Genomic DNA, 24,547 nt, shown 5'->3' on the forward strand with positions numbered 1-24,547 from the left:
GACACGCAGAGTGCCGTGCGTGCGCCGGGCGTTGCGCTCGATAACGCCGAACGCCGCCGCGTCTCTCCCGCCGATGCAAACGTCCGATGCATAGCGGGAGGAGTTTATATGCGCGATTACGCGGACGGGTACCTCGGTGTGGCGAGTAGGTATTAATCGAGTTGCCGGTTTTTCTAGTCATTGCTCTCCGCTTTCGAAGGGGAGGTCGAGGGGAGGTCGCGGGAGGGTCTGGAAGCGGAGCTGGAAGAGATCTAGAAGAGATCTAGAAGAGATCCAGAAGAGAGCCTAGAAGAGACCTGGAAGAGACCTAGAAAAGGACCTGGAACATGCCGGCCGGTAAATCGCGAGGACGATGGTCGCGAGTCGACCCCCAAAGGAAGGATATATCCCGGCTGATCGGATGACCATAAATCTCGGCCCTCCTCGAGGGCGTCGCGGAGGGGAGGGGGCTCAAGAGAAAGGAAAAAAGAAAATGTTCCAGCGATCCTCGTTTACGTACCCGCCAGAAATCTCGGAGTTCCATCTCCGATCCCGGGGCAGCGGGCCTCGTAACGAGACGCCGACCGATTCCTAGTCCCCGCTGACGTCCCGCCGGCTGCGGTCCAGATGGATCTCGGGATAAAACCCTCCGCCTCTGCTCCGCTTTACTTTCGGGCATCCTAGGGCCGCCGGCGCAGTTCCGAGACACCAAAGCGCCGACTAACCAAGAGGAGGAGGAGGGGATCTGCCATGGCCCTTATCGCGCGATATCGCCCGCCCCCCCCCCCCCCCCCCCCCCCCCACCTAACCGCTTTCCGGCTTCCATGCGCGCAAGACCCACTCGGGGCCCCCGTTAGGGGCCCAATTAATTCCTGTCAACGGGGCCAACCGACTCGTCCGGGCATCGGCTTAGCCCGGAATAATTGATCGTTCCTCCTGCTGGGAGAGGTGTACATCGAGATCGCGCGAACCGTCGACCCTGGGACACGAGTTCTAATTTATTCACGAGCGAAACTCGACGCCAAAGTCTGAGGTCCCCCCCGTCTTTCTGCAATTTTAATCCCCGCAATTGCCAGGCCCCGAGGCCTCCTAGCCGAAGACGGAAAGAGAAGTATCACGATACAGAGAGAGCGCCGAAAACGAAGTCGCAAGTTCGAGCGCGAAGTCGGCTCCGAGTGGGAGGGGGCAGGGGGGGCAAAGGTCGGGGGGCAGCTCGAAATCGACTGGCGAGGTTCGGGGTAGTTCTCAGGGGGTGGCGTTTCAGGGTTGCCTCAGACACTAAGCCGGTAGACACGGAGCAGCACCTGTGTCCCTGCTCCGCCCCCGGCGAACCGACGACTAGATCGATGCCACAGCCATCCCTCCGTCCCTCCCCCTCCCCTCGGCTCCCAACCCACCCCGCCCGGCGAGCGCACGTCCGCTCCCTCCCGCGCCCTTTCGCTCTTTCTCGTGTCAAGCGCACTCCTCCTCTCTCTCTCTCTCTCCCGTTCCCTCACAGCAAACAATGCACCGCGACGCCCTCGAAAACATCCACTTCTCGCGTCGCGATAGAAGAAGAGGGACGGATGCGTTCGAGAGCTTCTCGATGGGGGTGGGGAGGAAGAAGAGGAATTCCGCGCGGTCTTAATTAATATTTTCGCTGGGACGATCCCGACCCCGACCCCCTTTTTCTCGCGTCTTTTCTCCCGGGAAAAGACGTCGTAAAGACGCCGCTCGCCCGGGCTTAAGCGCTTTAAAATCGAGGGGACGGCCCCCGCGCCGGATTAGCGCGTTATATACGCCGTTAAAAGGGTAGAGAGAGAGAGAGAGAGAGAGAAAGAGAGAGAGGGAGGGGGGAGGAGGGTTTGAAGTCCGGGCATTAAAAAGGTCGCCGCGAGAGGACCGGGCCGTATCTTCTGCCGGGAGATCTTCGGAACGAGCCGAAACGCGAATTTCGCCGACGACGTCTCCCTATCGGGTCCTGGAAATCGCGCGACCTTATTTATCCGGACGTCAACCGGCGACGTCGACCGATGGAATTTGATTGGCCGTTTGCCACGGCCATGTCGGACTATTCCCCGGTCCAGAAGTCTCCCCCCGGAGGATTTTCGCTGGACCGTGATTCCCTTGGACGTTGCGGACCGAGAGATGCGAATTGGGTCCAGGGGCCCGATTTTCCCGATAATCCGCGGTGCGGACATCTTCGCATGCGACTTTCAAAACGTTGACCAATGACGCGACTTTGCAGCGATGCGGCATTTCTCATGCGAATCTACCTCTATCGGAAAATAATCCGCATGAACTCGAGAATTGGGGCCAGACCGATAAGAAGACGCGTCGGATCCGTCCCTTTATCGCCGATTCGTCGGTCAGGCTCAGAAACGCAACCGGCAGGGAAAAATCAACCCCTGCGAAGAGAGCTCGACGGATCACAGAAGACTCCGAGGAAGGGAGGAGGGAACTTCGTCCCGGAGGGTTGGAATAAACGTCGATAAAAATTGCCGGAAGCCCGTAAGGGAGCATGAGGGGGGAGGGAGGAAGGGTGGGAGGGGGGAAGGTCGACCTCGTGCGGTCAGTCGTTCCGAGGATTTCGCGAAACGATCGCCCCTCCGTATCGCCCGGGAGGATCTATCGGCTCCCCTCGCGACGGAGGAAAGCCCCCTCCCTTCCTCCCCCTACGTCCCGCCGCGAGCCACGATCCCGTTTCTCGCGTCGCGGGATAAACCGGGATAAATGTCCCGGAAATATAGTGGCCCCCCGGTCGAGGCGGCCGGAAATCGAAGCTTGCGGCCGGAACGCGGATATACGTTTCGTTTGGCCCGGCCAATTTTTTTCGACCGTTCCCGCCCTCGTAACAGTTTATATATATATACATATCCAGAGGGCTAGCGGCCGAAAGCCCGCAACCCTGGGAACGGCGCCGCGAGACCGACGGCCGTGTTCACGAAGTCTCGGGGTCGAAATTTCCTCCGAGCGTCCGTCTCGATAGAACTCGATAAAGCTCGATAAAGCCCTCGATTCCGGCCCCCGCCTCGTGGCGGTCCGGCGATCCAAGATGGCGGCGCCTCGGGTACGCGAGCCGCCACGGTGTCTTTTACGACTCGCGATAAACGAAGAGGGCGAGCGATTAAAAATCTTCAGAGGATGCCGCGCGCGCGCGCCCCCCTTTTCCCCCTCCCTCCCCCACCCACGGGTCCACAGCTGGGAAAGGTAATTGCGCGCCACGTGACTGTTGGTACAGTGCCCACCGGCCACCCGCCCGCCCCCCGCGGAGCCTGGGGCGCTCGCCGGTTCCCACCCCTCCCGAGAAACGAGCAACGAGCAATTTCATTACTGCTTAACGCCTGTCATAAATCTCCGTGGGCGCACCCCGCCTCCCGCTATTCCCGTCTTCCCGTTTCTCCGTCTTGCCCCGCACCCACCCCCGGGTCCCCCNCCCCCCCCGACTCGCAACTTACCCCGAGCGAGCCCACCCCCGCGCACCTTTTACACCACTATTTAAGGAAAAATAATGACGAGAGGGTACTTTCAGCGCCCCCCCTCCCAGTCGGCCTCTTTATTCTCCCAACCCGTGGGGGGGCGAACGCGCGATTGTCGTTACCCGCTTCATTACGCTCGCGAGTATTGTCCGCGCGATAAATCTCGATGCACCCTCTCGGTGAGGCACATGTCGCACAGGTCGAGTCGAGGGGTCGCACAGGTGGCGGCGCGTCGCGGCGATCCGTCCACGCGGAGGCTGTCGCGAATCTTGGATGTTTCACCCCCCCACCCACCCCCCCATGGCCCTCTCTTCCCCCGTGTCGTTCTCACCGCGAGACAGTGGAATGCCTCTACGGCTATCACTATGCGACCGCAAAAAGCCGCTCGACCGAGAGAGGGAAAGGGAGAGAGGACGCGACCGGAACGCGGAGAGAACCGCCGAGGGAGGGAACCGCGAGAGGGAGCCAAGGGCAGAAGGGGTAATCCGACACGGTGCATAATATAATACAGAGTCGGCCCCAGGGCTCACTGTATAGGGTTACGGACTGTCGAGAAAGACCCTCCCTCTCCTCCCTCCTCGTGGGAGGGGGAGGAGGGGGGGAGCGTCTCAACGCGACGATGGACTCGACTCGGGGCAACTCTGCGCAAGGGATACCCCGGCAACGTGGATCGACCCCTTTTATTCAGGTCTACCCTTTTATAAAGTTGGCACTCTTATCGAGAAACTTTATTTTCCATAATATTTTAACACCATTGCGGTTCGGAGTACTTCGCAGCTCTGGCTTGAAGACTGACCTAGGTACTTGACTGTACGTTTTCTTTTTTTTGAATTCTTTTTCGTGGTACAGGAACGTCGATGTAAAGCCTGTATTGATTTCAATGTTTTCGCGTCCGCTTTAGGATTACAATAGGATTTAAATAGGATCAGGGCTTTATTAAGGACTGCCAGGTGGGTCGATGGCGGACTTCTGACGATGTGATTTCTGAGTGACTTTGGGGAAAGGGATAATTTCAGACGGATATTCAAAATCGTTGGAAGACACCAACGACCTGCCCGGTAAGGGCTGGGGGGGGGGGGTTGAATTCCCGAGAATGACCGTGTATTCGTTTTTCATGGGGTATTTTGTATGGCACTCCCGTGGAAAGGCGATTCTTATCGGAGCACTTCCCGCGCAGGCGCCGAAATTCTCGGCAGACTAGAGGGTGAGATAATTTGACAGGAATTATTCGAAATCGTTGAAAAGGAGCAACAACTCGGCCGGCAACGATCGAGGGAGTTTTAGAATTCCCAAGGACGGTGTTTTTCATGGGGTACTTTGTACGGCACTCCCGTGGAAACGCGATTCCTCCCGGAGCACCTTCCGCACCGGCGCAGCTCCCGGGAGGTCCGCGCAGCGCGCGAGGCCCGAGGGGCCCGGCAATCTCGCGGCGAGCGCGTACCCAGAAGAACCTCCCGACGGGGGCTTCCCGGGAGGGTATTGGAGGTACGTACCGAGACGGCGGAGAGGAGAGCACGGCTAATTGAATCCGTTAAGGCGAACTTTCCAGGCGGCCTTAAATCATCCCCGTGCCTAGGAGCGATGTTCACGACTTCGAACTCGGCCGAGATAGCCCGCGATAAGGTTGCGCGCGGCAAGATGGCGGCAAGGAGGAAGAGGACCGGCGCGCGAAGGGCACCCGAGGAAGGAGGGCGAGCGCAACGACCGAGAGGGAGAGAAAGAAGGGAAAGAAGGGAAGGATCGAGACTGGACCGGCGGCCTATCGGAGGACTCTATCTACTCGGAGGGCCCGTCGCCTCGACTCTCTGCTCGGCGTCAATGTCAACGGCCTAATCATGACTAATGGTCGGGTCTCGGGCGCACACGCGCGCACCACATGCGCGCGCGGCGGGGTCGCTCGGCGCGGCCACTTTGTAAAATCGTTATTCCTCCTTTAACCGGCCGGGCACCTAAGAAAAGGTGGATAAGAGGTTAGGCCGTGACGCTCACACGAGGCGAAGGGGCCCGATCGCTATCGAGGAGCCGAGTTTCTCTCTACGCTCGGCGATGCGCACCGAGGATTTTTGTCCAATTAGTATACCGGCGTTGCGGAATCCGAGTTCCTCTTTTTCTCCTTCTCCTCCTCCTCCTCCTCCCCCCCGGCCTCCACCCTCCGGGCCCTTTTTCTCCTTTTCGCCCCTCGTCCCGGGGAACCGATGCTATCGGGCCCCGGGGGGAGCGCGAGCGCCGACTCTCGCTCACTCATATTACGATTAATGTAATTTGACGTCGGTCCCCGAAGACGCCACTCGAGGCCTCGAGATCGCTCGATCTCGAGGGACTAGTCCCGAGGCAACGGAGATACGGATGGAGGGAGGGAGAGAGAGAGAGATACCGAGAGGGGACCTCGAAGAGGAGGCTGAACCTCCCGAGCGAAGCGACCCACCTCCGCGCGGTGCGAATTCCGCATTTCGCAAATTCTACAAATTTCAGAAATTTGCACAAATTAGTCATCGAGTTCCTCCCTTTCTCTGTCCCTTTCGTATTTCCTACGCCGAGAAGAAGAAGATCCCCTCGAACCAAGGAAATATTTTTTCGAATAGCATCAAAGCGCATTGACTCAAGGAATAATTATTTGGCTGAAACGAACTCGAATAAATTCGACGCTGCGTTTCTTCGGAGTAATGAAAGTTTATCCGAATTCGAGTCAAATAACTATTCTTTGAATTAACAAAATATTTCCTTGGTTCAATGTTTTTTTTTTCCTCAGCGTACCGGAGGTGAAATTCGCCTTTCTATTCGGTGATAAGGACCTCGAAGGAAGTTCAGCCTCCTTTCCTGGACCAAGGTGGAGGGTGTCGGTCCGGATGCAGGGCGAGATCGCTTATATAGAGATGGCCCCCTCCCGTGATATAAGATCCGGCGGATCCCGTAGGAAATCCCGGGAACGGATCCGTCTTATCCCCAGGGATGGGTAGGGGGAGGGGGGAGGGGGGTTCACCTGTCAGCCTGAATTAAAGGATGGTCGGGTCGCGAGGCGCCACCGAGGATACCTCGCAATCGAAGCCCCCCTCCCCCCCTGGGGCCCCCAAGTCACGGGGTGGCATCCTAAGGTCGTATCTCTCCCCCGTGGCGTCCACTTCTGGTCATCCCGAAGGGGTCGCGAAGACTAACCCGTGAGGACCAATCCAGCCTCATCTCCCGTCCCCGAAAAATCTAGATCTTCTTCGTGGAATATCCTCCGGTGATTAGAAGCCATAGGTAGCCGAGAAAAAAAATGTCATTAATTAAAAAAGAAAAAATGGTTGCTTTGAATAATGCTCATTCGGAGGAAACGGGAATTTGGTAGGAAAAACATGGAATTACCCCCAAAGAAATATTTGTTTTTCATTCAAAGAAATCATAACGGTTCCTGGAATGTCTTGAAAACTTTACCGTAGCTAATATTGCAACATATAACCGTGGAATATTCTATTCGATCTATCGAAAAAAAAATGGTTTATTGGGCAGGATAATTTAAAATATTATTAAATAATATTTCCATTTCATGGAACTGGGAAGAAAAATGTATGAATAGAAAATTTCCTATTTACTAAAAGGAAATTATTTCGTCGAGTGGAGTTAAAGAAATGAAACGTACAGTTTCGATTCCTTGATTAACTGTATGGTATGAAGCGTTCGATCGATGCAATTCATCGGAATTAAAAATTCGGCATTTTCGAGCGAGGACTGTATTTCTTTGATTTTATGCCAGTTTCCTTAACCCCGTTCAAAGGAATGTCTTCAATGGAGAAAGAAAAAGAAAAGCATTTTTCTCGGTGATCTAGGTACTAAGAGGGAATCATCAAGATCAATCGTATGCGCCTCGACTCGGATATTAATTGGCAATAACGTGATCGGGGATTGAAAATCGGGTACTCGGCGTCGCGATCACCCGTGGCGAGTCGCTTCCGTAATTTATATACCCCCCCACGTCGGTGATCGATTATCGAGGCGCATATTTAATTAATACTTCATGAATTACAGACGGCCGCGGAAATATCTCCGGCGCGACGCGTGCCCGCGCGTTGCATAATCGCGTCAACTCGCGATTGCGCGTAGCCGAATGTAAATAATTCATTTTATGGGGGGGGGGGGGGCTAACCGGCTGACGCTCGTTTATACGATGCCAGTCATCTTTATCGAGTAACGCGTCGATTAACCATAGGATCGCGGGGGGCGGACGCGCGAGTCGATCGATCACACGGGACGAGAGGTCGAGAAGCGTTTTTCGACACGATCGTGAAAATTTCGAGTCTCGTTGAAATCCTATGAAAGAAGGATCTCCGAGAAGAAGAGAGACGGAGAGAAAAGCGCTTTTTGACCGATCGTGGAAATTTCGAATCTCATTGAAAAATCCTATGACTGAAGGATCTCCGAGAAAAGGAGAGAGAGAGTGAGAGAATTTGACGGAGAAGCATTTATCGACCGATCGAAAAAATTTCTAATCGGATTTCTCGCTGAAATCCAATTGAAAGAAGAAGAGAGATAGAGGGTGACATAGAAGGAGAGGAACATAGGCCGCGGGGGGAGGGAGGCCCCATCTCGCCGATAAAGCGCAGAACGGCTCGGCTTGTAGGACGTAACATAAATATCCGCTTAAAAAGCCATGACCGCGGGGATGGCGGTTGATTTGAAACATTTAACAGGAGGGGCATAAAATATTTACCGCGCGATCCGCGGCGCGTTTCTGCGCGGTCCGGCGAGGGGGACCGAGCGGAATGGGGGGAACGGGGGGCGGAGACGTAGATGGAACTTCCTGTAAGGTCGGTAGTCCCATTTACGGGGGGACGTTACCCCCACGAGACCATTAAACGCTCACCGGAGGCCCTACGGTCAAGTGGTCCTGCCGGAGTATGCCTAACGAGTCAAGATAAATCCCGGATATATCTCTCCGTTCGATCGTTCGCTCGCGAATTTACCCCCTCGGAGCCCCGGCCGTTCCGGAACCCTTTAGGAATACGAAACGAGGCCGTTCGGCCCTGGCGCTAAAGAGGGAAAATCCGGCCGTAAATCGGGCCGCGTTATTCGTCAAATTGCCGCGCGATAAAAGGCCCGGTGCTCTCTTTCCGGGGCACGGCGCAATTTAAGGCGATGCGAAAGTGGCCTCGATGAGATCTCGTGCGGGAAACTTCCCTCCGAACCGAACCTACCGAATGGTTTACAACTTCACAACTTCACAACTTCACAACGTGAAAATAGATGCCATAAGGAAGGTTCCGACCCCCCGTGAATTTTCACCTTTTCTCTACGGGAAATTTTCAAAACCTTTTTTTAACAAATATGTTAAACAACGGGACCTTCCTTACGGTCTCTACATTTACGATGTAAATGTTTGACAAGATTCGGTACGGGACGATTCGGCGAAAAGTGTCGCGCACAAGATCTCTCCGATGCCACTTTCGTGTCACCTTAAGGCGCGTCTCGGAACCCCTCCGGGGCCCGTCATCGTCATCTCTAAAAAGAAAAAATATATATATACAAACAAATACATGAACAAAAAGTGCAAACTCCACCCTTACATCCCAAGATATTGAATATTCGGTGCCGAAGATAACGAGCCCGTGGTCGCTTGTCCTGGACATTTGCCCGCGAAACAAATATTGACCCGCGCTAGGTGGCGGGGCACCGTAAGATATGCCCGGCGCGTTTCCGCCGCTAAGTGAACACTCGATGGAGGATGCAGCGTATCGATTACATCGATGCGTTGCCCCACCGCCGGGGCGTAGCCGGTAGCCTCGATAAAGGGCGATAGAGAGAGGAGGAGAGAGAGAGAGGACGCCAGTGGTTCCATCCCTGCAGCGTCACGTCACCACCATCCGCACCCTGAGCCGCCACCACTACCGGCGGCGGGACCGCAGCCATCGCCATCGGCGCCCGGCCTTGTCCATGGGTAGCCGTTCCCGAATCGGCCCGGCGGCCGCTGTGAAAGTGCTTAATGTATTGTGAATAATATAATCCGCGAGTCACCCCGAGGCCTCCGGGGGCCGAAACGAGAGCAGAGCGGCGCATCAAGTATTGATGCCGCCTCGCTGACCGCCGACTCGTGGCCAGCCATTGGAGGGCGCGGGGGGCGAGGGGGAGCAGGGGTCAGGGGGTGGCAGCACGTGCGCGTCTAATGCCACGCCGGGGCGAAGATGGCGGTGGGGTGCACCCAGTGTCCTGCACTCTCCTTAATGGGGTGTCACCGATACCCACCCCCCCAGGGGGTGGGCAGGGCCGATCATCTTTGTCTCCCGGGTCTGCGGAAGGAATTTAGAGGCCTACCGGGAATCCCGGGGAGCGCGCACCTTAATGGGATTGGTGTTCGCGGAACGATCATTAACGTCGACGTCCTCGACGGGGACGGTGCGGGGCCCTCGCCGCGCGTGGACGCGCCGTTTCCGCCCCTCGACTCCCGGGGGGCGCGGACTTGGACGTTGGCCCAGGGCCCTCGCAATTATGGACGTTAAGTGGTTATTAGCACGCGGACCCCTATCAAGACTGGGACTCCATTCAACGATGACCCCCCCCCCCCCCCATCCGGCATGATTTTGAAATATAATAATCGCGACATGTTAATGAAAGGAAAAAAGAAATTATTAATCGCCCCCGAAATTTGGAAATTTCGCTTACCCGGGAGCGGTTTTCAAAAACGTACGCACATCATGCGCATGGTTTAGAAAAGCAATAACTGCGATATGATAAAGAAAAAGAGAATGAATTGCCTCTAAAATTCGGGCGATCGGAAAACGGCGAACCCAGGGAGCCCCGGACCCCCGGGGGGCGGCGACCCGTTATACAAAGTTAATCCGTGCGCCGACCGGCCGCGGGACGGACGCGGATTACGTCGAGCGACAAGTAGAGGACCAGAAAGGCTAATGAGTGGCCGAGGCTAATACCGGGCTCAGTGCCCCCGCGGCTCTTCTCCCGGGGGAAGGGGCTCCGTTCTTCGTCTCCCGCGATATATACGCCCGCGGGCTAAAACCCACGAATGCGCCCTCGAGATACGAATGTTTTAAATCCGGCCGGATTAGCGGGGGGCGCGGACAAGTCCGAGCCCCCCGTCTCTGGAGGTGAGTGGAAATCGGCGTGGGCGCCAAGGACGCCTCTTTTCGACGTTTTATCCCGCCGCGGGGTTTCGGTCTCCCCCGATATACCCACATACATCCGCGAGGGGTACATAGGTGCACATATGTACCGGCAGGGTCAGTGTCGCGAAAGGGGGTGAGGGATTAACGGCGATAAATTTCGCAAAAATAGGGGCTTACGCTGTCGCGGGCGGGGACGGTCTAATCCCGGTCGCCCGGGCCCCCCTCCAGGAGAAGGGGGTCCCCTCTTCCAGGGAAGAGATGGCGGTACCGGCAGGATCGGCCGGCCAGTTTTTGCAATTATCTCCAGGCTTTAAGAACCTTTTTTAATCGGCGCCCCTCCGAGTTTCCAGGGCGACGATAAATTTCCGCGCCTTCCCCGAGGAGGGGAATGCACGTCCTGGATCTTTGGGGCGGGCGGGGGGGTGGAAAAACGCGGAATCGCCAAGAAGACGCGCATCGAGGCCCCACGTCTCGCCGCGACTTTCGGGGGGGACGCGCCCCCCTTCATAAACATTACCCGGCGGGAACCGCGGCAACCCTCGGGAGAAAAGACGCGGATAAAAGACGGGGGGGCGAGGCGCGGATTTGTTCGGGCGGAAAACTGCCGGTCGATGTATGCAAACGTCTCTTCCATGTCCTCGAGAGCCGATAGGGTGACAACGGGCGTGTCGCCCAACCGGCGACGAACGGAACCCGCTCGTCTGCGGGGGAAGAATTGTCCCTGAAGGTCCCGGTGGAGGCGCGTCGAGGGGTCGCGGGGTCGTCAACGGGGCCTGGTCGCGCCACGCGAAGGGGGTCCTTGTCGGGTCCTGGGGCCAAAGGGACGCGGGAGCCCCCGCCCACCATCAGGTGCCGTCTCTTGGAGGAGACTTCCGGGCAAACCGGGACAATTCGTGGCGTGCCGGCTGTTGCCACACGGTGGGACCGAGAGATAGCAGATCTAAGTGGGCCATGCCGCGCTACGGTTATGGCGGCATAAAACGCTCCATGGGTACCGGAGGGGCCGCGGCTGGGAGTCAAGTCGAGTGCCGGGAGAGCCCCTTTACTGCCGAAAAAACTGCCACTATGATTGTCTATGCAAATTGTTTAAGATATCCGCCAGGACCATTTCCGACCCCCGGACGCGGTGCCAGGACGGCGCCCCTTGGCACCCCCGACAACGCGAACGCGTCGCAATTCCGGACAATAGGGACACCCCTTTTCCTCTGCATCGAATAGAACGTGGGACCTTGAATGACGCTACGCGGATTTTCGTTAGATTTGGAAAAATTGAGAAAAGTCCATCTGGACTGCTGCAGTTCGTCCGGTCCGGTAATCAGCGAATTGGCGTTGAGTCGCGCCACCCGATATACGGCGGGCTCTGGTGCGGTACAGAACGGGCGAATGTAATTTCGTAGAACGCTTCTCCATTGATATAAGAAGAGTAGGAAGGTCGACGAAGTCCCGACGCGGTGGGGCGGGAAGGGGGTGGGGTCGACGCTAACTCCGTAGAAACTGCAAGCTAGACGGATATATCTCCCGAGTAAATTAAAATGGATTATATATGTCGACTCCGGTTCGCGATCTCCCTTCTTTTCCCCTTTCCTCCCGTTTTACTCCTCCTCCTCCTCCCCCCCTCCCTCTGGCACATTTACTTTATCACCCCGCACCCTGCGCCCAGGGTAATTGTTATTGCCGCGAAATGATTTCGCGCGACTCGAGACGAAGGATTCCGGTTGACTCGAAGAACGCTCCGAATTTAAAGGACTATTCCCCTCGGAAATCAGTGAAAACAATTTCCTAATTAGAGAATTGTTGCTTTCGATTTCGTATGATAAACGGCAAGGTGATTCGGTAAAAAGTGACGATATAAATTGACAATGTTTGCCGTAAAGTTGGCAATGTTACGGGGACCAACGATTCCCAGTGACTTTAGCTTGCGATTTCAAGATGATTTCCACGTGATGTCGAGCATTAAAACGCATAAATTTTTCAGCTATGTGTGTTATTTTTCGTCGAATTCAATTTCATTCATGAATCGGGAAATCATGATTTCCTTAGTGAACAACCAAATGGATTTCGAGGATTTCGGATCCTCGGCTTGAGGAACCTGACCTCACCCCTTATCTAGGTTGGAAATGGTCCATTTGTTCGAGTTTCTCCTGCGTCTCATATTTGCGAATTCTCCGAGTTAAACGTCGAGAGGGTCGGCCCCGTCGCGGAGGGAGGGAACTCGGTCGAGGAATTTCAGCGGAGTCAAAGCGCACCCCGGTAAATATGGCCGCCACGACGTCGAGAGCGATGCGTGCTTCCCTTCCGTCTAATTAAACTCCGAGAGGGTCGCCAGGGGTGGCGGACCCCCCGTGAGGGTGGGCGGAAGGCATTCGGGACGACAACCGGGGAGGCGCCAACTTTGGCCGAGGTTGCGACGCGACCGCAAAGCCAGTTCTCGCGACGTCGGGGAGACAGTTACCGCCCCGACCGGGCGGAATAATTCCGCCCGGGCGGAACGCGGGCGGTCACCAGATGTGCCCCGCTTCCCAGTCCCCGGACGCGCCAGTGCACCCGGAGGAACTCTCGTCTCTCTCCGGATGCCCTGGACGCGGTTGAAAATATTGCCCACGCAACAAAATCCCCCCCCCCAAAGGAGAGAAAAAAGAAAAAGACGGAGAAATCTCAAGTCGAGCGGTGGAACGCAGAAAAGATCCGCGTTTAATCGTCAAAGGCCCCCGATTGAAAGCGAGCGGTCCTGACGGAGCCCTCCTTTTCTTTTTTCTCCCTTTCCAGGGAGAATCGAACGAGAACGGTAGCGACAGGGGATTCATCGGACTCGGCAGGGCCGAAAGATGAGATTCGCAAAGGGCCGATCGAAGGATGGGCGGGAGGCGAGGGGGTGGGAAAGCGGACGCGCAATCGAGCTCGGCGGGACAGAAGTTTAATCAAACCGTCGGCGGATGTGGTCGGGCAAATATGCGCTGAGGGTGGGAGGGGTCGGGGAATCCGGGTCCATCAAATTAATTTAATTTATATCCGGCGGTCGCGCCCATCCCTCACCCCTGGGCAGGAAAGAACCACCGAGGAGGCCGCTGTAGACCGACCGACGGGGTACCGGAAATGGCGCGATCTGGGCGCAAAGCGTCACCAAGGGCCTTCGTAGATCCCCGAAAAGTCACCCCTTCACCCCTTCCGTGGCAAGGGGTGCTTGTCTTTGCCCAGGAGCGTGATTATCGACGAACGAACGCCGCATGCATTAGACCGTAAAGCCACTATCCCAACGTCATATCCAATACACGCAGTGGGGTACGCAGAGCGGCGCCGGGGGTTGCCACCCCCCCGACGCGGTAATGGCATTAACCGAGGCTGCAATATGATTACCGCTAGCAAGGTAACCTGATCACCCCCGAAATCTACGGGGTGTCCGATGCATCGCGCAGGGTGACAGCGTGCCGCGGCGCAGCGCCGGTGCGCTTTTTGCGGGGGCTCGGATTACCCGTGAATCATAGGGGGATATGGCGAGGGGGCGCCGGCGTCCTTGTCGCCCTATTGGAAGATTACGTCCCCGATCTTCCCTGGATCCTTCCCAAAGCCTCCCCCTTGTGTTCGCACCCCGTCCAATTCCGTGCCCGGCAGTTTCCAACGACGGAACGAATCGCGCCTTGAGAACCCCCTCCCTCCCCCCCCGATAGTCGCCGTTCTCGCCGTGGACTTTTCGAATAAAATGGAGAACGTATATTGGTATGTACGCGTATACCTCCTGGCGAAGTGAAAACCCTAGATAAACCCGGTTCAGCTGACAGAAACCAGAGACACTCACCGTGAGGTGTTGGAAGAGCCACGCCCTGAGGATGTTGGTCGCGACCTTCGGGAAGATGCCCCGCTTCTTCTGGTTCTTCTTTCCCGACGAGTCGTCGTCTTCCTCGCCCGTCCCCTCGCCGCTGCCGATACTCGCGTTACTCGCGTCACCTGGAAGAAACCGCAAAAGCGAGCGATCAATACGAGTCCACCCTGCCAGGCTACACGAAACCCGCGAATTAAATCCTAAACGTCAATGCACGAATTAAATCCGAAACATCGACGCGTGAATTAAATAATAAACATCGACGCGTGAATTAAAACCTAAACATCGACGCGGGAATTAAAATCTAAACATCGACGCGCGATTTAAATCCCAAACCTCGACTCGTGCTCCCCAAAAATTTTAGCCGAATTAACGAATGAAGTCCTCGCCCCCACGAGGTCTCCCTTTTATAAGAGCGTTCCGTCGTTCCAATATCCGAGTCCATCGATCGGCTAGATCTCGCCCCTGTTTCTGGTCCGGTCTCCGGGCCTCGCCGCTCGCACCCGCTCCCCTTGCATACAAACACCATTAAGCCACCCGCAATCACCCACCCCGGGGGTGTCCCGGCCCTATCGGGGTTGATTCCCCCCCCTCCGGCCCTCGCCCCGCGCTCTCTGGAGCCTCCACCCCTCGCATTAATTCCCCGTCATTTATCAATCTTAGCTTTTTAATTGCAGGCAACTCCCGGTCTCCAGAGGGACGGGAGTTCGAGGGAGGGCGAAGCGTGGAGAGGGGGGTGGGGAAGCCAGAGGCAAGGCGGTAATGAGAATTATTAAGATGGCTCGCGCGGTCTTGTATCTCGAATGGCGAACCAATTATCATTCTGATAAACCTGCGCGGTGGTCGGTGTCCCCCACGATTTTCCCTCCTTTTTCCCACCCCCCTCGCGATCGCTCCCACCGGAAGTCCCGAGGGAACGCACTCCTTTCCCAGGACACGCGCCACCGAGTAACGACGCCGACGCGTCGCACTCGACGGCGGATTATAAATGACCGAATCTTATCGAACGACCTCCGCTCTCGTTCCCGAGGCTCTATCGCGTCCGTGAAACCCAGGGGGGCAACTCCCCCCGGGGGTTCGTCGCCTCGGTCCCGCTTCCGAGTCTCTCAGGGGGAATTTTTTTTACATTTTCTTCCCGCCAGGAATGCACTCCACGTATTTATACGTTTTCCACTCTCCACGTTCGAAAGACAGTGAGAGAGGGGGAGAGAGAGAGAGAAAGAAAGAGCGACGGCGAGCGGAGGGAAAATCGGTGGTTTCCGAACTCCTCCAGAGAGGGACACGCCCCGAGGAAGATGGAGGGGGTGAGATGCACCCGAGTGCATCTAAGTTGGCGGGGGCGGAGGGGGGACATCGAGAGAGAGTATCGCCGGGAAGAGTTCCGCAAAACCGGAATTCCGCAGTGCCGTCGGGCGGAATTGGGTTGCGGAAGGAAGACGCAGGGAATCGGAGGGGGTGGGGGGGACGGGCACACAGGGAATGGGCGAGAAAAAAAGTGCATAAAGAATACGCGAGTCGAAGATACCCTGGGGAGTGGGCGCTCTCCCGGCACTCCGGCCATCCAATTATTATCGGGCCGTTTCCCGAGGGATGCGAGCGAGGGGATGTCGGGAGGGAAGGAGGGAGGCGAGGTTCCCTTCCGTTTTTTCCTTCCACCCGCCGCCCTTGTTTTCGTTCGGCGGGTAAAAGCCGTTAGCGGAGGTGCTTTGGCATGCGACAAAAACGGGCGACCACTCCGCCCCTGATCTCTCGCTCTGTCTCTCTCCGTCGCGCACGGTACCCGCTACGTCTCTCCTTCTCGCTCCATAGGCCTCCGGTAATGGCGCGACGCTCTCTCCGAGGGCGGACGGCGAGGTCCGCGCGACGCCGACCGCCGGCCGGCGGAATGGCGGAACGGCGGAATGGCCGGCTAGAACGTCCCTCTGATTGCAGTTAATTTACTCGGCGAATCGGGTTAATGTAGCGTAAGCACCACCGTCCGCACCGCGTGGACCCGCGTGCACGCGTGCGGCCTGCCGTGTGCGGGCGATTGCGCCGTCTCTCCCCGTCGATAATGCGGACCCCCCTTCCCCCTTCGATAACCCCCGCGTCGTAAAGACGTCGAGACGCCATGTCTATTGGATGACGGATAACCTCGAAACCTCGAAATTCGTTATTGTGGATTTTAACGAAGAATACGCGTAATTTTAATCCCTGGTTCCGTGTGGGAAACGCGACGGGGTGCACTATGCGGTGGGGATGCACCTCTCTCTCCCTGATGGCCATCGCGTCGTAAAGAAATGGAGAGACGCTCTGTCTATTGGATGACGGATAACCTCAAAACCTGAAAAGTCGTTTCCAAAAACTTTATTCGGGACTGTTCCAAATTTCGATCCCTGACTCCGCGTGCGGAACGCAAACAGGTCCACCTCTCCCTTCCCAGTGGTCATCGCATCGTAAAAACGTCGGGACGCCGGGTCTATTACATGACGGATAACCCCAAAACCTCAAAATTCGGCATCAAGAAGTTCATCGACGACTATCCCGAGTTTCATCCCGACTCGATTCCGCGTGGTCGGACAAGCCCATTACGCGCTTCATTTTTCGCCTGCGGCTCGTCCGCGCGGTATCTTTCAATTCCTGGCTCCGTGTGCAGAACGCGGAGGGGCCGCACTACCCCGCACGCGGCCGTTAATTTCACGTATGATTTGAGTCCGGATTAATTCGGCGCCGAGCGCCGGAATCGCGGCTCGAACGAGGCGTTTACGAGGGCGCTCGGAGGGAGCGAGAGAGAGAGAGAGAGAGAGAGACACCGACGAGGTCGCCGTATCGTCCCCGCGTTGATTTACGCGGCGAGCCGCGCATTTTTACTGCGGCGTTATATAGGGATTTAAGTGCGGCCAATTATACATTTATGCCTCCCTCGCGACCGAGCTTCCTCCGCGATGCCGCGAGAGGGTGCTACGCGCATTTTTTTCCCCGCTCGTTTCCCTCTTTTTTTCTTCTTCTTTTTTCCCTTTCGCCTTCGTTTTATTTTTCTCTTCCACCGCTGCTTCCGAGACACTCTCCCTCTACGACTAAATTTAGCGGGATCGGGGAAAGAGAGGATAGGGTCGGTCCGAGGAGGAGTTGTCCGCTATTTCGAGAACGCGGCTCGTCCGCGCGATCCCGCCGCGCCGGCCAGGACTCTCCAGGAACGCGCGCGGCGTCCTGCGTCGCGAGACGCCGCTCCCTCGGGAGACGCAGGACGTCTTCGAAATAACCTCGCACATATGGCCTCCGAAAATAAACCCCATATTCCGCCTTAAGGATCCGCCTCGTGGCAAGGACCGGACCTCCCCTTCCGCACCCCCGGATCACTTGGGGCCTCTTCGTCTCCGTGACGCCGGAGACGCCGAATTACCGGGTCATGTAGACCAAAAAAAAAGAAAATGTTATTGAAGAGTAAGTGAAAGACCAAGAAAGAAAATTATAACACCATTTTTAAGGACATCCCCCAGAATTAGCGGAAATTTTACCACATCACTTGTTACGGAAATCAAGTACTGACACTTTCAAAATTTGTACGCCGCATTGTGTTTATCATATGAAATCGAAGGCAATCGATTCTGAAAGAAGGAAATCTTTTTCACTGATTTCGGAATGAACAACCCCTGGAGGAAATCACTCAGGAAATCAGGGATTTTAATGCTCGAAATCATCGAAACCCTGTTACAATTTTATAGCCGATCTTCCCGTGTTACCGAATCACATTGTTGTTTATCATGCGAAATCAAAGACAATTCTCGAAGAAGGAAATCATTTTCACTGATTCCGAGTGAACAGCCCTTCGATGTAGACGTTCCTCGGGAGCCTTCAAGTCGTATGCTCAGATTTTTCGGCAATTCAGGAGAAGATCCTTGGAAAGAACGGGGCTTATTCGAATCGACTGGTTTTGAGAGCTTATTACCCGAGGAAACAAGATGAGAGACGGGAAGAAGGGCTTATATATTTTTTTTTTTTTTTTTATTGCACCGTTATTATTTTTCTTATGATTAAGTGTCGAGAAACGAGAGGGTAATCGTCGCGGGCGCTGTTACGCGCAACGCACGGCGTCCCGGCGACATGCATTCTTCCCGGTGTAAGCCCCGAATCGGGAACACGCGTCGGGATATATCCACGGCGGCGCCGGTGACAAAGTGACAAGCGAACGGACGTCTCGAGTCCCGGGGGCGTGCATCGAAGATTTCTGGAAAATCGCGGGGGGCAATCCCCGGGGACCGGAGACTGCGGGGAAGCACTCCGACGCGCGGCTTCGATCGACGTCGCTTCCGAGGCGTCGCGGCGTCCTCGATTGCGTTCGACGTGTACGCGCATCGCGACGCTCCACGAGATATAACGTATCCGGGATAGGATTGAGTGAAACACCCCCACACAGATTCCACAAAGAAAATCCGTACGTCGACCCAGACCACGCGAACCGCGACGAACTGAAATATTCGAAATGAAATCGCAAAACTTTCCTAAGAAAACATCGCACGAGGTCCCTGCATCGCGCACGCACTAAGTGATAAGTCAGATTGGGGCGAGACCATACAAAACCAACTCAAGTGTGCAAGATAAACTTTATCAAAGGGGCTATTCACTCCGAAATCAGTGAAAACTGTTTCCTTCCCCGAGACCCGACAGCCTTTGACTTCACATGATAAACAATGCATGCACGATAAACAATCCATGATTTCCTGAGAGAACAACCGCCTCGCGTTAATCGTTAAAAGAAGTCTTTTAACCACCTAAGGACTATGAGTGAAGGTTTCAACCTACGGTCAATCATATCCTAACCTAAAATTCCTCTACACGCGTGAGTATAATCAACATATCGCAACGATTAGCCAGTTTCCCGGGAACTATTTCTTCGAACGTTAACGCTAATCTCCAAGAAGCCTACATGGTACGACGAACGCTATGATACCCTAACCTAGAATTCCTCAACGCGCGTGATTATAAACCGACGCATCGCGAGGATTACCCTCGGTCCCCGTGAGTATCGCACGCTGGGAGGGTCATTGAACCAAAACACGCATTCTGGCTCGTCCCTCGACAGCGTCTTCGGCGATTCGCGCCTATTTCCGTCGATGAAATACACGGCCCCCGTGGGTCTCTCTCGCTCCCGCGTCGGCGTTATCCGCGCCGCGCGGCCGAGCCCGCTGCGCGCGCTCGCTCGAGCGCGGAATCGTACTCAATTCGTCGCTACTTAACGCCGAGATTAATTGGCGATTGTGGGTGAGATGAGCCGCGGTGAAGAGTCGCGTCTCCGGCCGGAAAGAGGTTGCGGCCGCGGGGGAACGAGCGCGAGTGGCGCGCCCGAGTTTGTCTTACAAATGAGCCGCGCGACGCGCGGATGATTTAGTGCCGACGTGCATGCGTTAACCTTTGCTAGATGACGCGTGGGTGGCTAGTTACGTTTCAGTTATCCGAGCGGCATCGCCGTGGCGGCCGTCGCGCTCTACGGGCCGAGGACGCGGGCCCGTTCTTCCTCTCTCCCCCCTCTCGTCCCTCTCCGTGTCTCGACGATCTCCGGACAAATCGGCCCGGCGACATTTTTCCCGGGGCTATTAATAGCCGGGACTCGGCCGATTAATTAACGCGGCGATTAAGGAGCATCACGAGCTCCGGAGCGCGCGGCATGCGACCCACTGGGGCCGGCGCGTCTCGCTCGCGCCGTTCCATTTAATCCCGGGTCCTCCGAGAGATGCTGGCCACGCGTAAAGAGACTCGGTCGGCGCGAAGAGAGACCCGGAGGGGGTAAAGAGATTCGCGAGGGGTGGAGAGAAACTCGGCGGGAGTAAAAAGATTCGGTCGGCATGGAAAGAGACTTGGCGCGAGTAAAGAGACTCGGTCGTCGCAGAGAAAAATAGACTCGGCGAGGGTAGTGACTCGATAGGCGCGGAACAAGAATCGGCGCATGTAAAGAGACTCGGTCAGCGCAGAGAGCGACTTGGCGCACGTATAGAGACTCGGTCGACCCGCGACGGGGATAACGCGGGCCCGCCGCGACAAAGGATTCGCGCGCGCCGTATCGTGGGATTATCGCGATAAATAATAAGAAAAAGGAGTCGCCGCCGTCTCGGCGACGCAGCCGCAAACGAGGAGAACCGGGTTGATTGAGACGTCGGGGAAACAGCTGTGACAGTTATCTGATTCATGGACATGCCGGGTGTATTTTATGTCGTACGACCTATGAATACAGATCGATAGCGGGCACCCGCGTGCCTCTCGCGAGGAGCGTCTCGCGTTCCGCTGCCTCTGCTTCTCCCTCCCCCTCCGGAGGTTCCGCGTCTTCGCGCTCTCTCTCCCCTCTCCGTCTCTGTCGCTGGGTCCCACGTCTAGAGATACGCGGCCGGCGCGAGTGCCCACGAGTCGGAGGCGTCGCGACGTCGTCGATCCGCTTCGCGAAACGTCACGCGCGGGTTTTTCTTTTTTTTTTTCCTTTTCGAATTCCGCACAAATCCCTAAAAATCGCCCACCGCATACCTCGACGAGGAGGACACCTTCTCATGGGAACCGAAATGGCTCGATTTCCCGCGGTCCAGGAAGGTACCTCCACCCCCACCCCCTCCGCTCTCGAACAGGGGCATACTCGCATCGTCCATTCGCATATCGCGCGGCACGTGCGCCGAGATTGTGCAAATTAATGCACCGGCGAGTTCGACGATGCATCGCCGTCCCGGCGCTATAATTATCGTCAGGACGTGAGACCGAGTCTCAATTATAGTGCGAGGTAGGGACGCTAAACGGCGGGACTCGCGACCCGCCGAGGTCGGGTCGGCGGCGTCGCGACGGCCGCGTGGGTCCCCCTCTCCTCCGGAGAGGATTTTTCGACAGACACAGGACATTTCCTGCGCCGGGGAGAGAAGAACAAGAGATACGGCAATCGGGCCCTAACGATCGGGCTTTGTGGCGAGCGCTTAGCGCGTCGCGATTCATCAGCGGCGATGAAAGCGACGCGCGGCAAATCCGCGACGGGGCGCGGGATAGGCGACCGCGCATGCGCGCGAAAAAGGACGCGCGCCGAAACAGCTGCGCCCGCTAAATCGCGAGCCGGAGAGCCAAAGAGTGGCGGGCGCGCGACTCCGTGGCGATCGGCCGCTCCAAAGGCCGATCTTTGTAGCGGGCCCTTAATGCGCGTCGATTTATCAACCGGCGGCTTGGCTCGGGCTCGGCCGCAAGAAAAGCCACCTCCGCCCCGTGGCGGGCCGGCGGGAGAGAAATGGGCGCCGGTGGCCAGTAATGAGCCAGAAAACTGGCGACAGCTCGCTATGCGCGCGCACTCGCGCGCGCGCGCCGGAATAGGAGGGCGCGTGCGCGGGCCCATAACTCACGCGGGGCCCGGGCCGTCTCGTTAGCGCCTCGCGAGACCGAGTCGAGACGCGCGACTCGGGGGCGCGTTACCCCCGCATAAATGCGGCCCTATCTTCGGGCCCATCTTCAGGAGGAACGGAGTGACGAGCGAGATCGGGCTTGGTCGTGCTCTTAAAAGGTGGTAGATCGAGACCAAGATCAAGACCATTGTGGACTTCGCCATGGTGATGAATTTTTTCCTTCCTAAGAGGTGGTGGCGAAAATCTCGGGCTTGCTCTTGGTCTGAAAATATGCAAGATCGAAATCTGAGTATAAATCTAGACCAACACCGAGACCATTGTGGTTTTGGCCTTGGTCTTGACTTGTCCCGATGCTAAGAGGTAGCGACGAGCAAAATCGGATCTGATCTTCATCTCGCATTTACTCATCGCCACGAGGATACCGAAAATCGACAAGAGTCCCCAAGACCGCTGTCGAAGGCTGCGTCGAGGGGCGGGCAGAGGGACGACGTTATTAGGCTCGGCGGCTTGTACGAATTTATTATTTGTGTATTTAGGGCGGAGCCGCGTGTCCGCGCTTCCGAGATATTCCGGGGCGCGGGGGAGGCGAAGACGGGTAAACAGATACGCTCCCGGCGCGTCCATCGGCAAGCCGTAAAGTCGTCCAAACACGTCGGTGGCCCCGAAACGCGACTTTCCTCCCCCTCCGTCACATCGTGGAGGATTTATTACCACTTAATAAATATTCCACACGAGAGTTCCCCGCGTCCGAATGAAAATGCACCCTGTCCTAGAGATGAGGGGTGGGAGGCGTCGCCATGTTTGCGGAGGAATCGGCGATCAGGGAAAGGCGAAAAAACGCGGCTCCGTCGCGCCACCCCGAAAAAAAAACCACCCCTGACACGACGCTCGACCCGGCGAGCCGAATTGTCCTCGCGACGACGCGACGTCGAGCGACGCGTTTAACGCGTCCACTTTATTGCGCCCTGTGCCCCCCCCCCCCCAGACTCGACCCACCAATTTCGCAGGGCGATAAAACACGCGGCGACAAATCCCCCCTCTCCATCGCAGAGTCCCCCCAGTCCGGCTCGATCGCGGGTGGACGAGCCTAAAAAGGAAAATCCGTGGAATCCCCATCGAAAGGACTCGCACGAGTCGTTTCCAGAAATCCATATCCACGTGATAACTCTACTGGTAAGGACTCATTCACACCCTGAAAAAAAAGAAACATATTTCCGAAACGGGCCCCTATCCCCAAAAAGGGACGTGACATGCGACTATGAAAAGAATAACTTTTTAAACCTCTAAACATTATTAAAACGTGACTTTAGAGACAATATTAATCAGCGCAATATTGGGAAACTGAAGTTTATGTTGCCGAAGAAATATTTTGTAAATTGAAAGAACAATTATTTGACTCGGATAAACTGGAACAGATTGGGTGGAACATTTCTTCGGAATTGCGACAACTTATTTGAGTTTGAGTAGAATAATTGTACTTTGAATTAAAGAAATATCTTTGGTACTGTTCAAAGAACTATTTCTTCGGTTCAATGAATTCTTTTTACTCGGTGTAGAGGAGGCGCCTGTTTCTCAGCTCGCGTGGTAGTGTTGGATACGATTTTTTACGGAGATCCGGAGTCGCGAGCAGGAGAGGGGTATATCGTCGATTCGGAGGGGGATGTAAAGGGGCCCTTTGGCGGCACAAATCGGCTACTGGGTCGACACGAGGGCCCAACGGAGGGAGGCCCTACGCGACGCGTCGTGTCTTCTGGAGCGAGGCCGATCGAAGGCGACGATCGTGCGAATCGGCGGCTTTTTGCTCGGGCCCCGTTCTCTATGGAAATGCGGACGCGGGAATGGCAAGAAGCACCGAAGTATCCCCCGGGATTCCTGGACGGGATCGGAAACGTGTCGCAACACCGCGCAAAAACGCAAGGTGTACGCAGAAAAAAGGACATTTGCCCTCCTACCAAAAGAGAACATTGCTGATATAGTTTTGCCTCCACTGCAGCAATAATATCCCCGAAAACAGAAATGTTTGCAGTTTCATTAGAAAAAGTGCTCAACAAATTAGCAAGTGAAATTCCAGCAAGAGTGGGAAAAAATGTTGTTGCTACTCGGCCGAATGAACATCCAGCTCGCTATCGGTAGTAAATAATATTGCAACTAGGAATAACATTTTTTCGCTCCTGAAAAGTAACAGTCTTTTGTCGCTTCATACAGTGAAGACAATTCCGCAAAAAGATTTGACAGTCCCATTTTCGAGTGTCTACATTTTCCTAGGGAACTTGATTTTATCGTCATGGTTTTAGATTATTTTTCCGCGTGCAATGGTCGGGGAGGCGTCCGGAAGTCGTCGACGGGGACGAATCGACGCCACCAAAGTATCGATGCCTTCAGAATATCGATACCTGTACTTATTACCTGCACCGAGAAAAAGGTATCCAATCAAGTTCAGAGAGAAGTTTCACCCCGCCGATGATCGGGTCGCCCCAGGGTCCCCAGGACTCCGTTTTTAGGGGCCCGAAGCAGGGAGGAACGATTCGCGCTCGCGCGAGTCCTTAGCGCGTCGGCTCGAGTTAACGAGGGGTAAAAAGCCGGGGTAAAAAGGCCAGCGATCTAAGGGACGTCGCGCCGGAGCCCCCGGGAGGTCCGACGTCCCCTGGAGCCCCCTCGAGGGGCGGGGAAAGCCGGTCCCCAGGGTCCCCGTAAAAAGGAGCGAGAGGTTACGAGTCGCCGCCGAGTCTCTACAAACGACGACGCGGAGCGTTCCGCGGGCGAGTCGCGCGCGATCGACCGGCCGACTCCCGGGGGATCGGTCCTCCCTCTCGGGGGTGACTTTTTGCGCCCGGGAGCACCCGCCTCCTTTATCCGGACCCG

The 24,547-nt window shown here is 56.0% G+C and overlaps 1 protein-coding gene across 2 annotated transcripts in view; it reads right to left on the reverse strand.

Moving 5' to 3' along the window:
- LOC105702324 (homeobox protein homothorax) overlaps positions 1–24,547 on the reverse strand; it is a 307,253-nt gene that overhangs the window by 97,249 nt on the left and 185,457 nt on the right. For both annotated transcript variants that reach the window (XM_012429814.2, XM_012429813.2), the window contains exon 10: positions 14,322–14,470. In XM_012429814.2, the coding sequence (XP_012285237.1) occupies positions 14,322–14,470 (149 nt within the window). The remainder of the gene's footprint in view (positions 1–14,321; positions 14,471–24,547) is intronic.

The sequence above is a fragment of the Orussus abietinus genome, unplaced genomic scaffold (genome assembly GCF_000612105.2).
Source record: "Orussus abietinus isolate OABI.00-Male unplaced genomic scaffold, Oabi_2.0 scaffold72, whole genome shotgun sequence".
NCBI lineage: Eukaryota > Metazoa > Arthropoda > Insecta > Hymenoptera > Orussidae > Orussus > Orussus abietinus.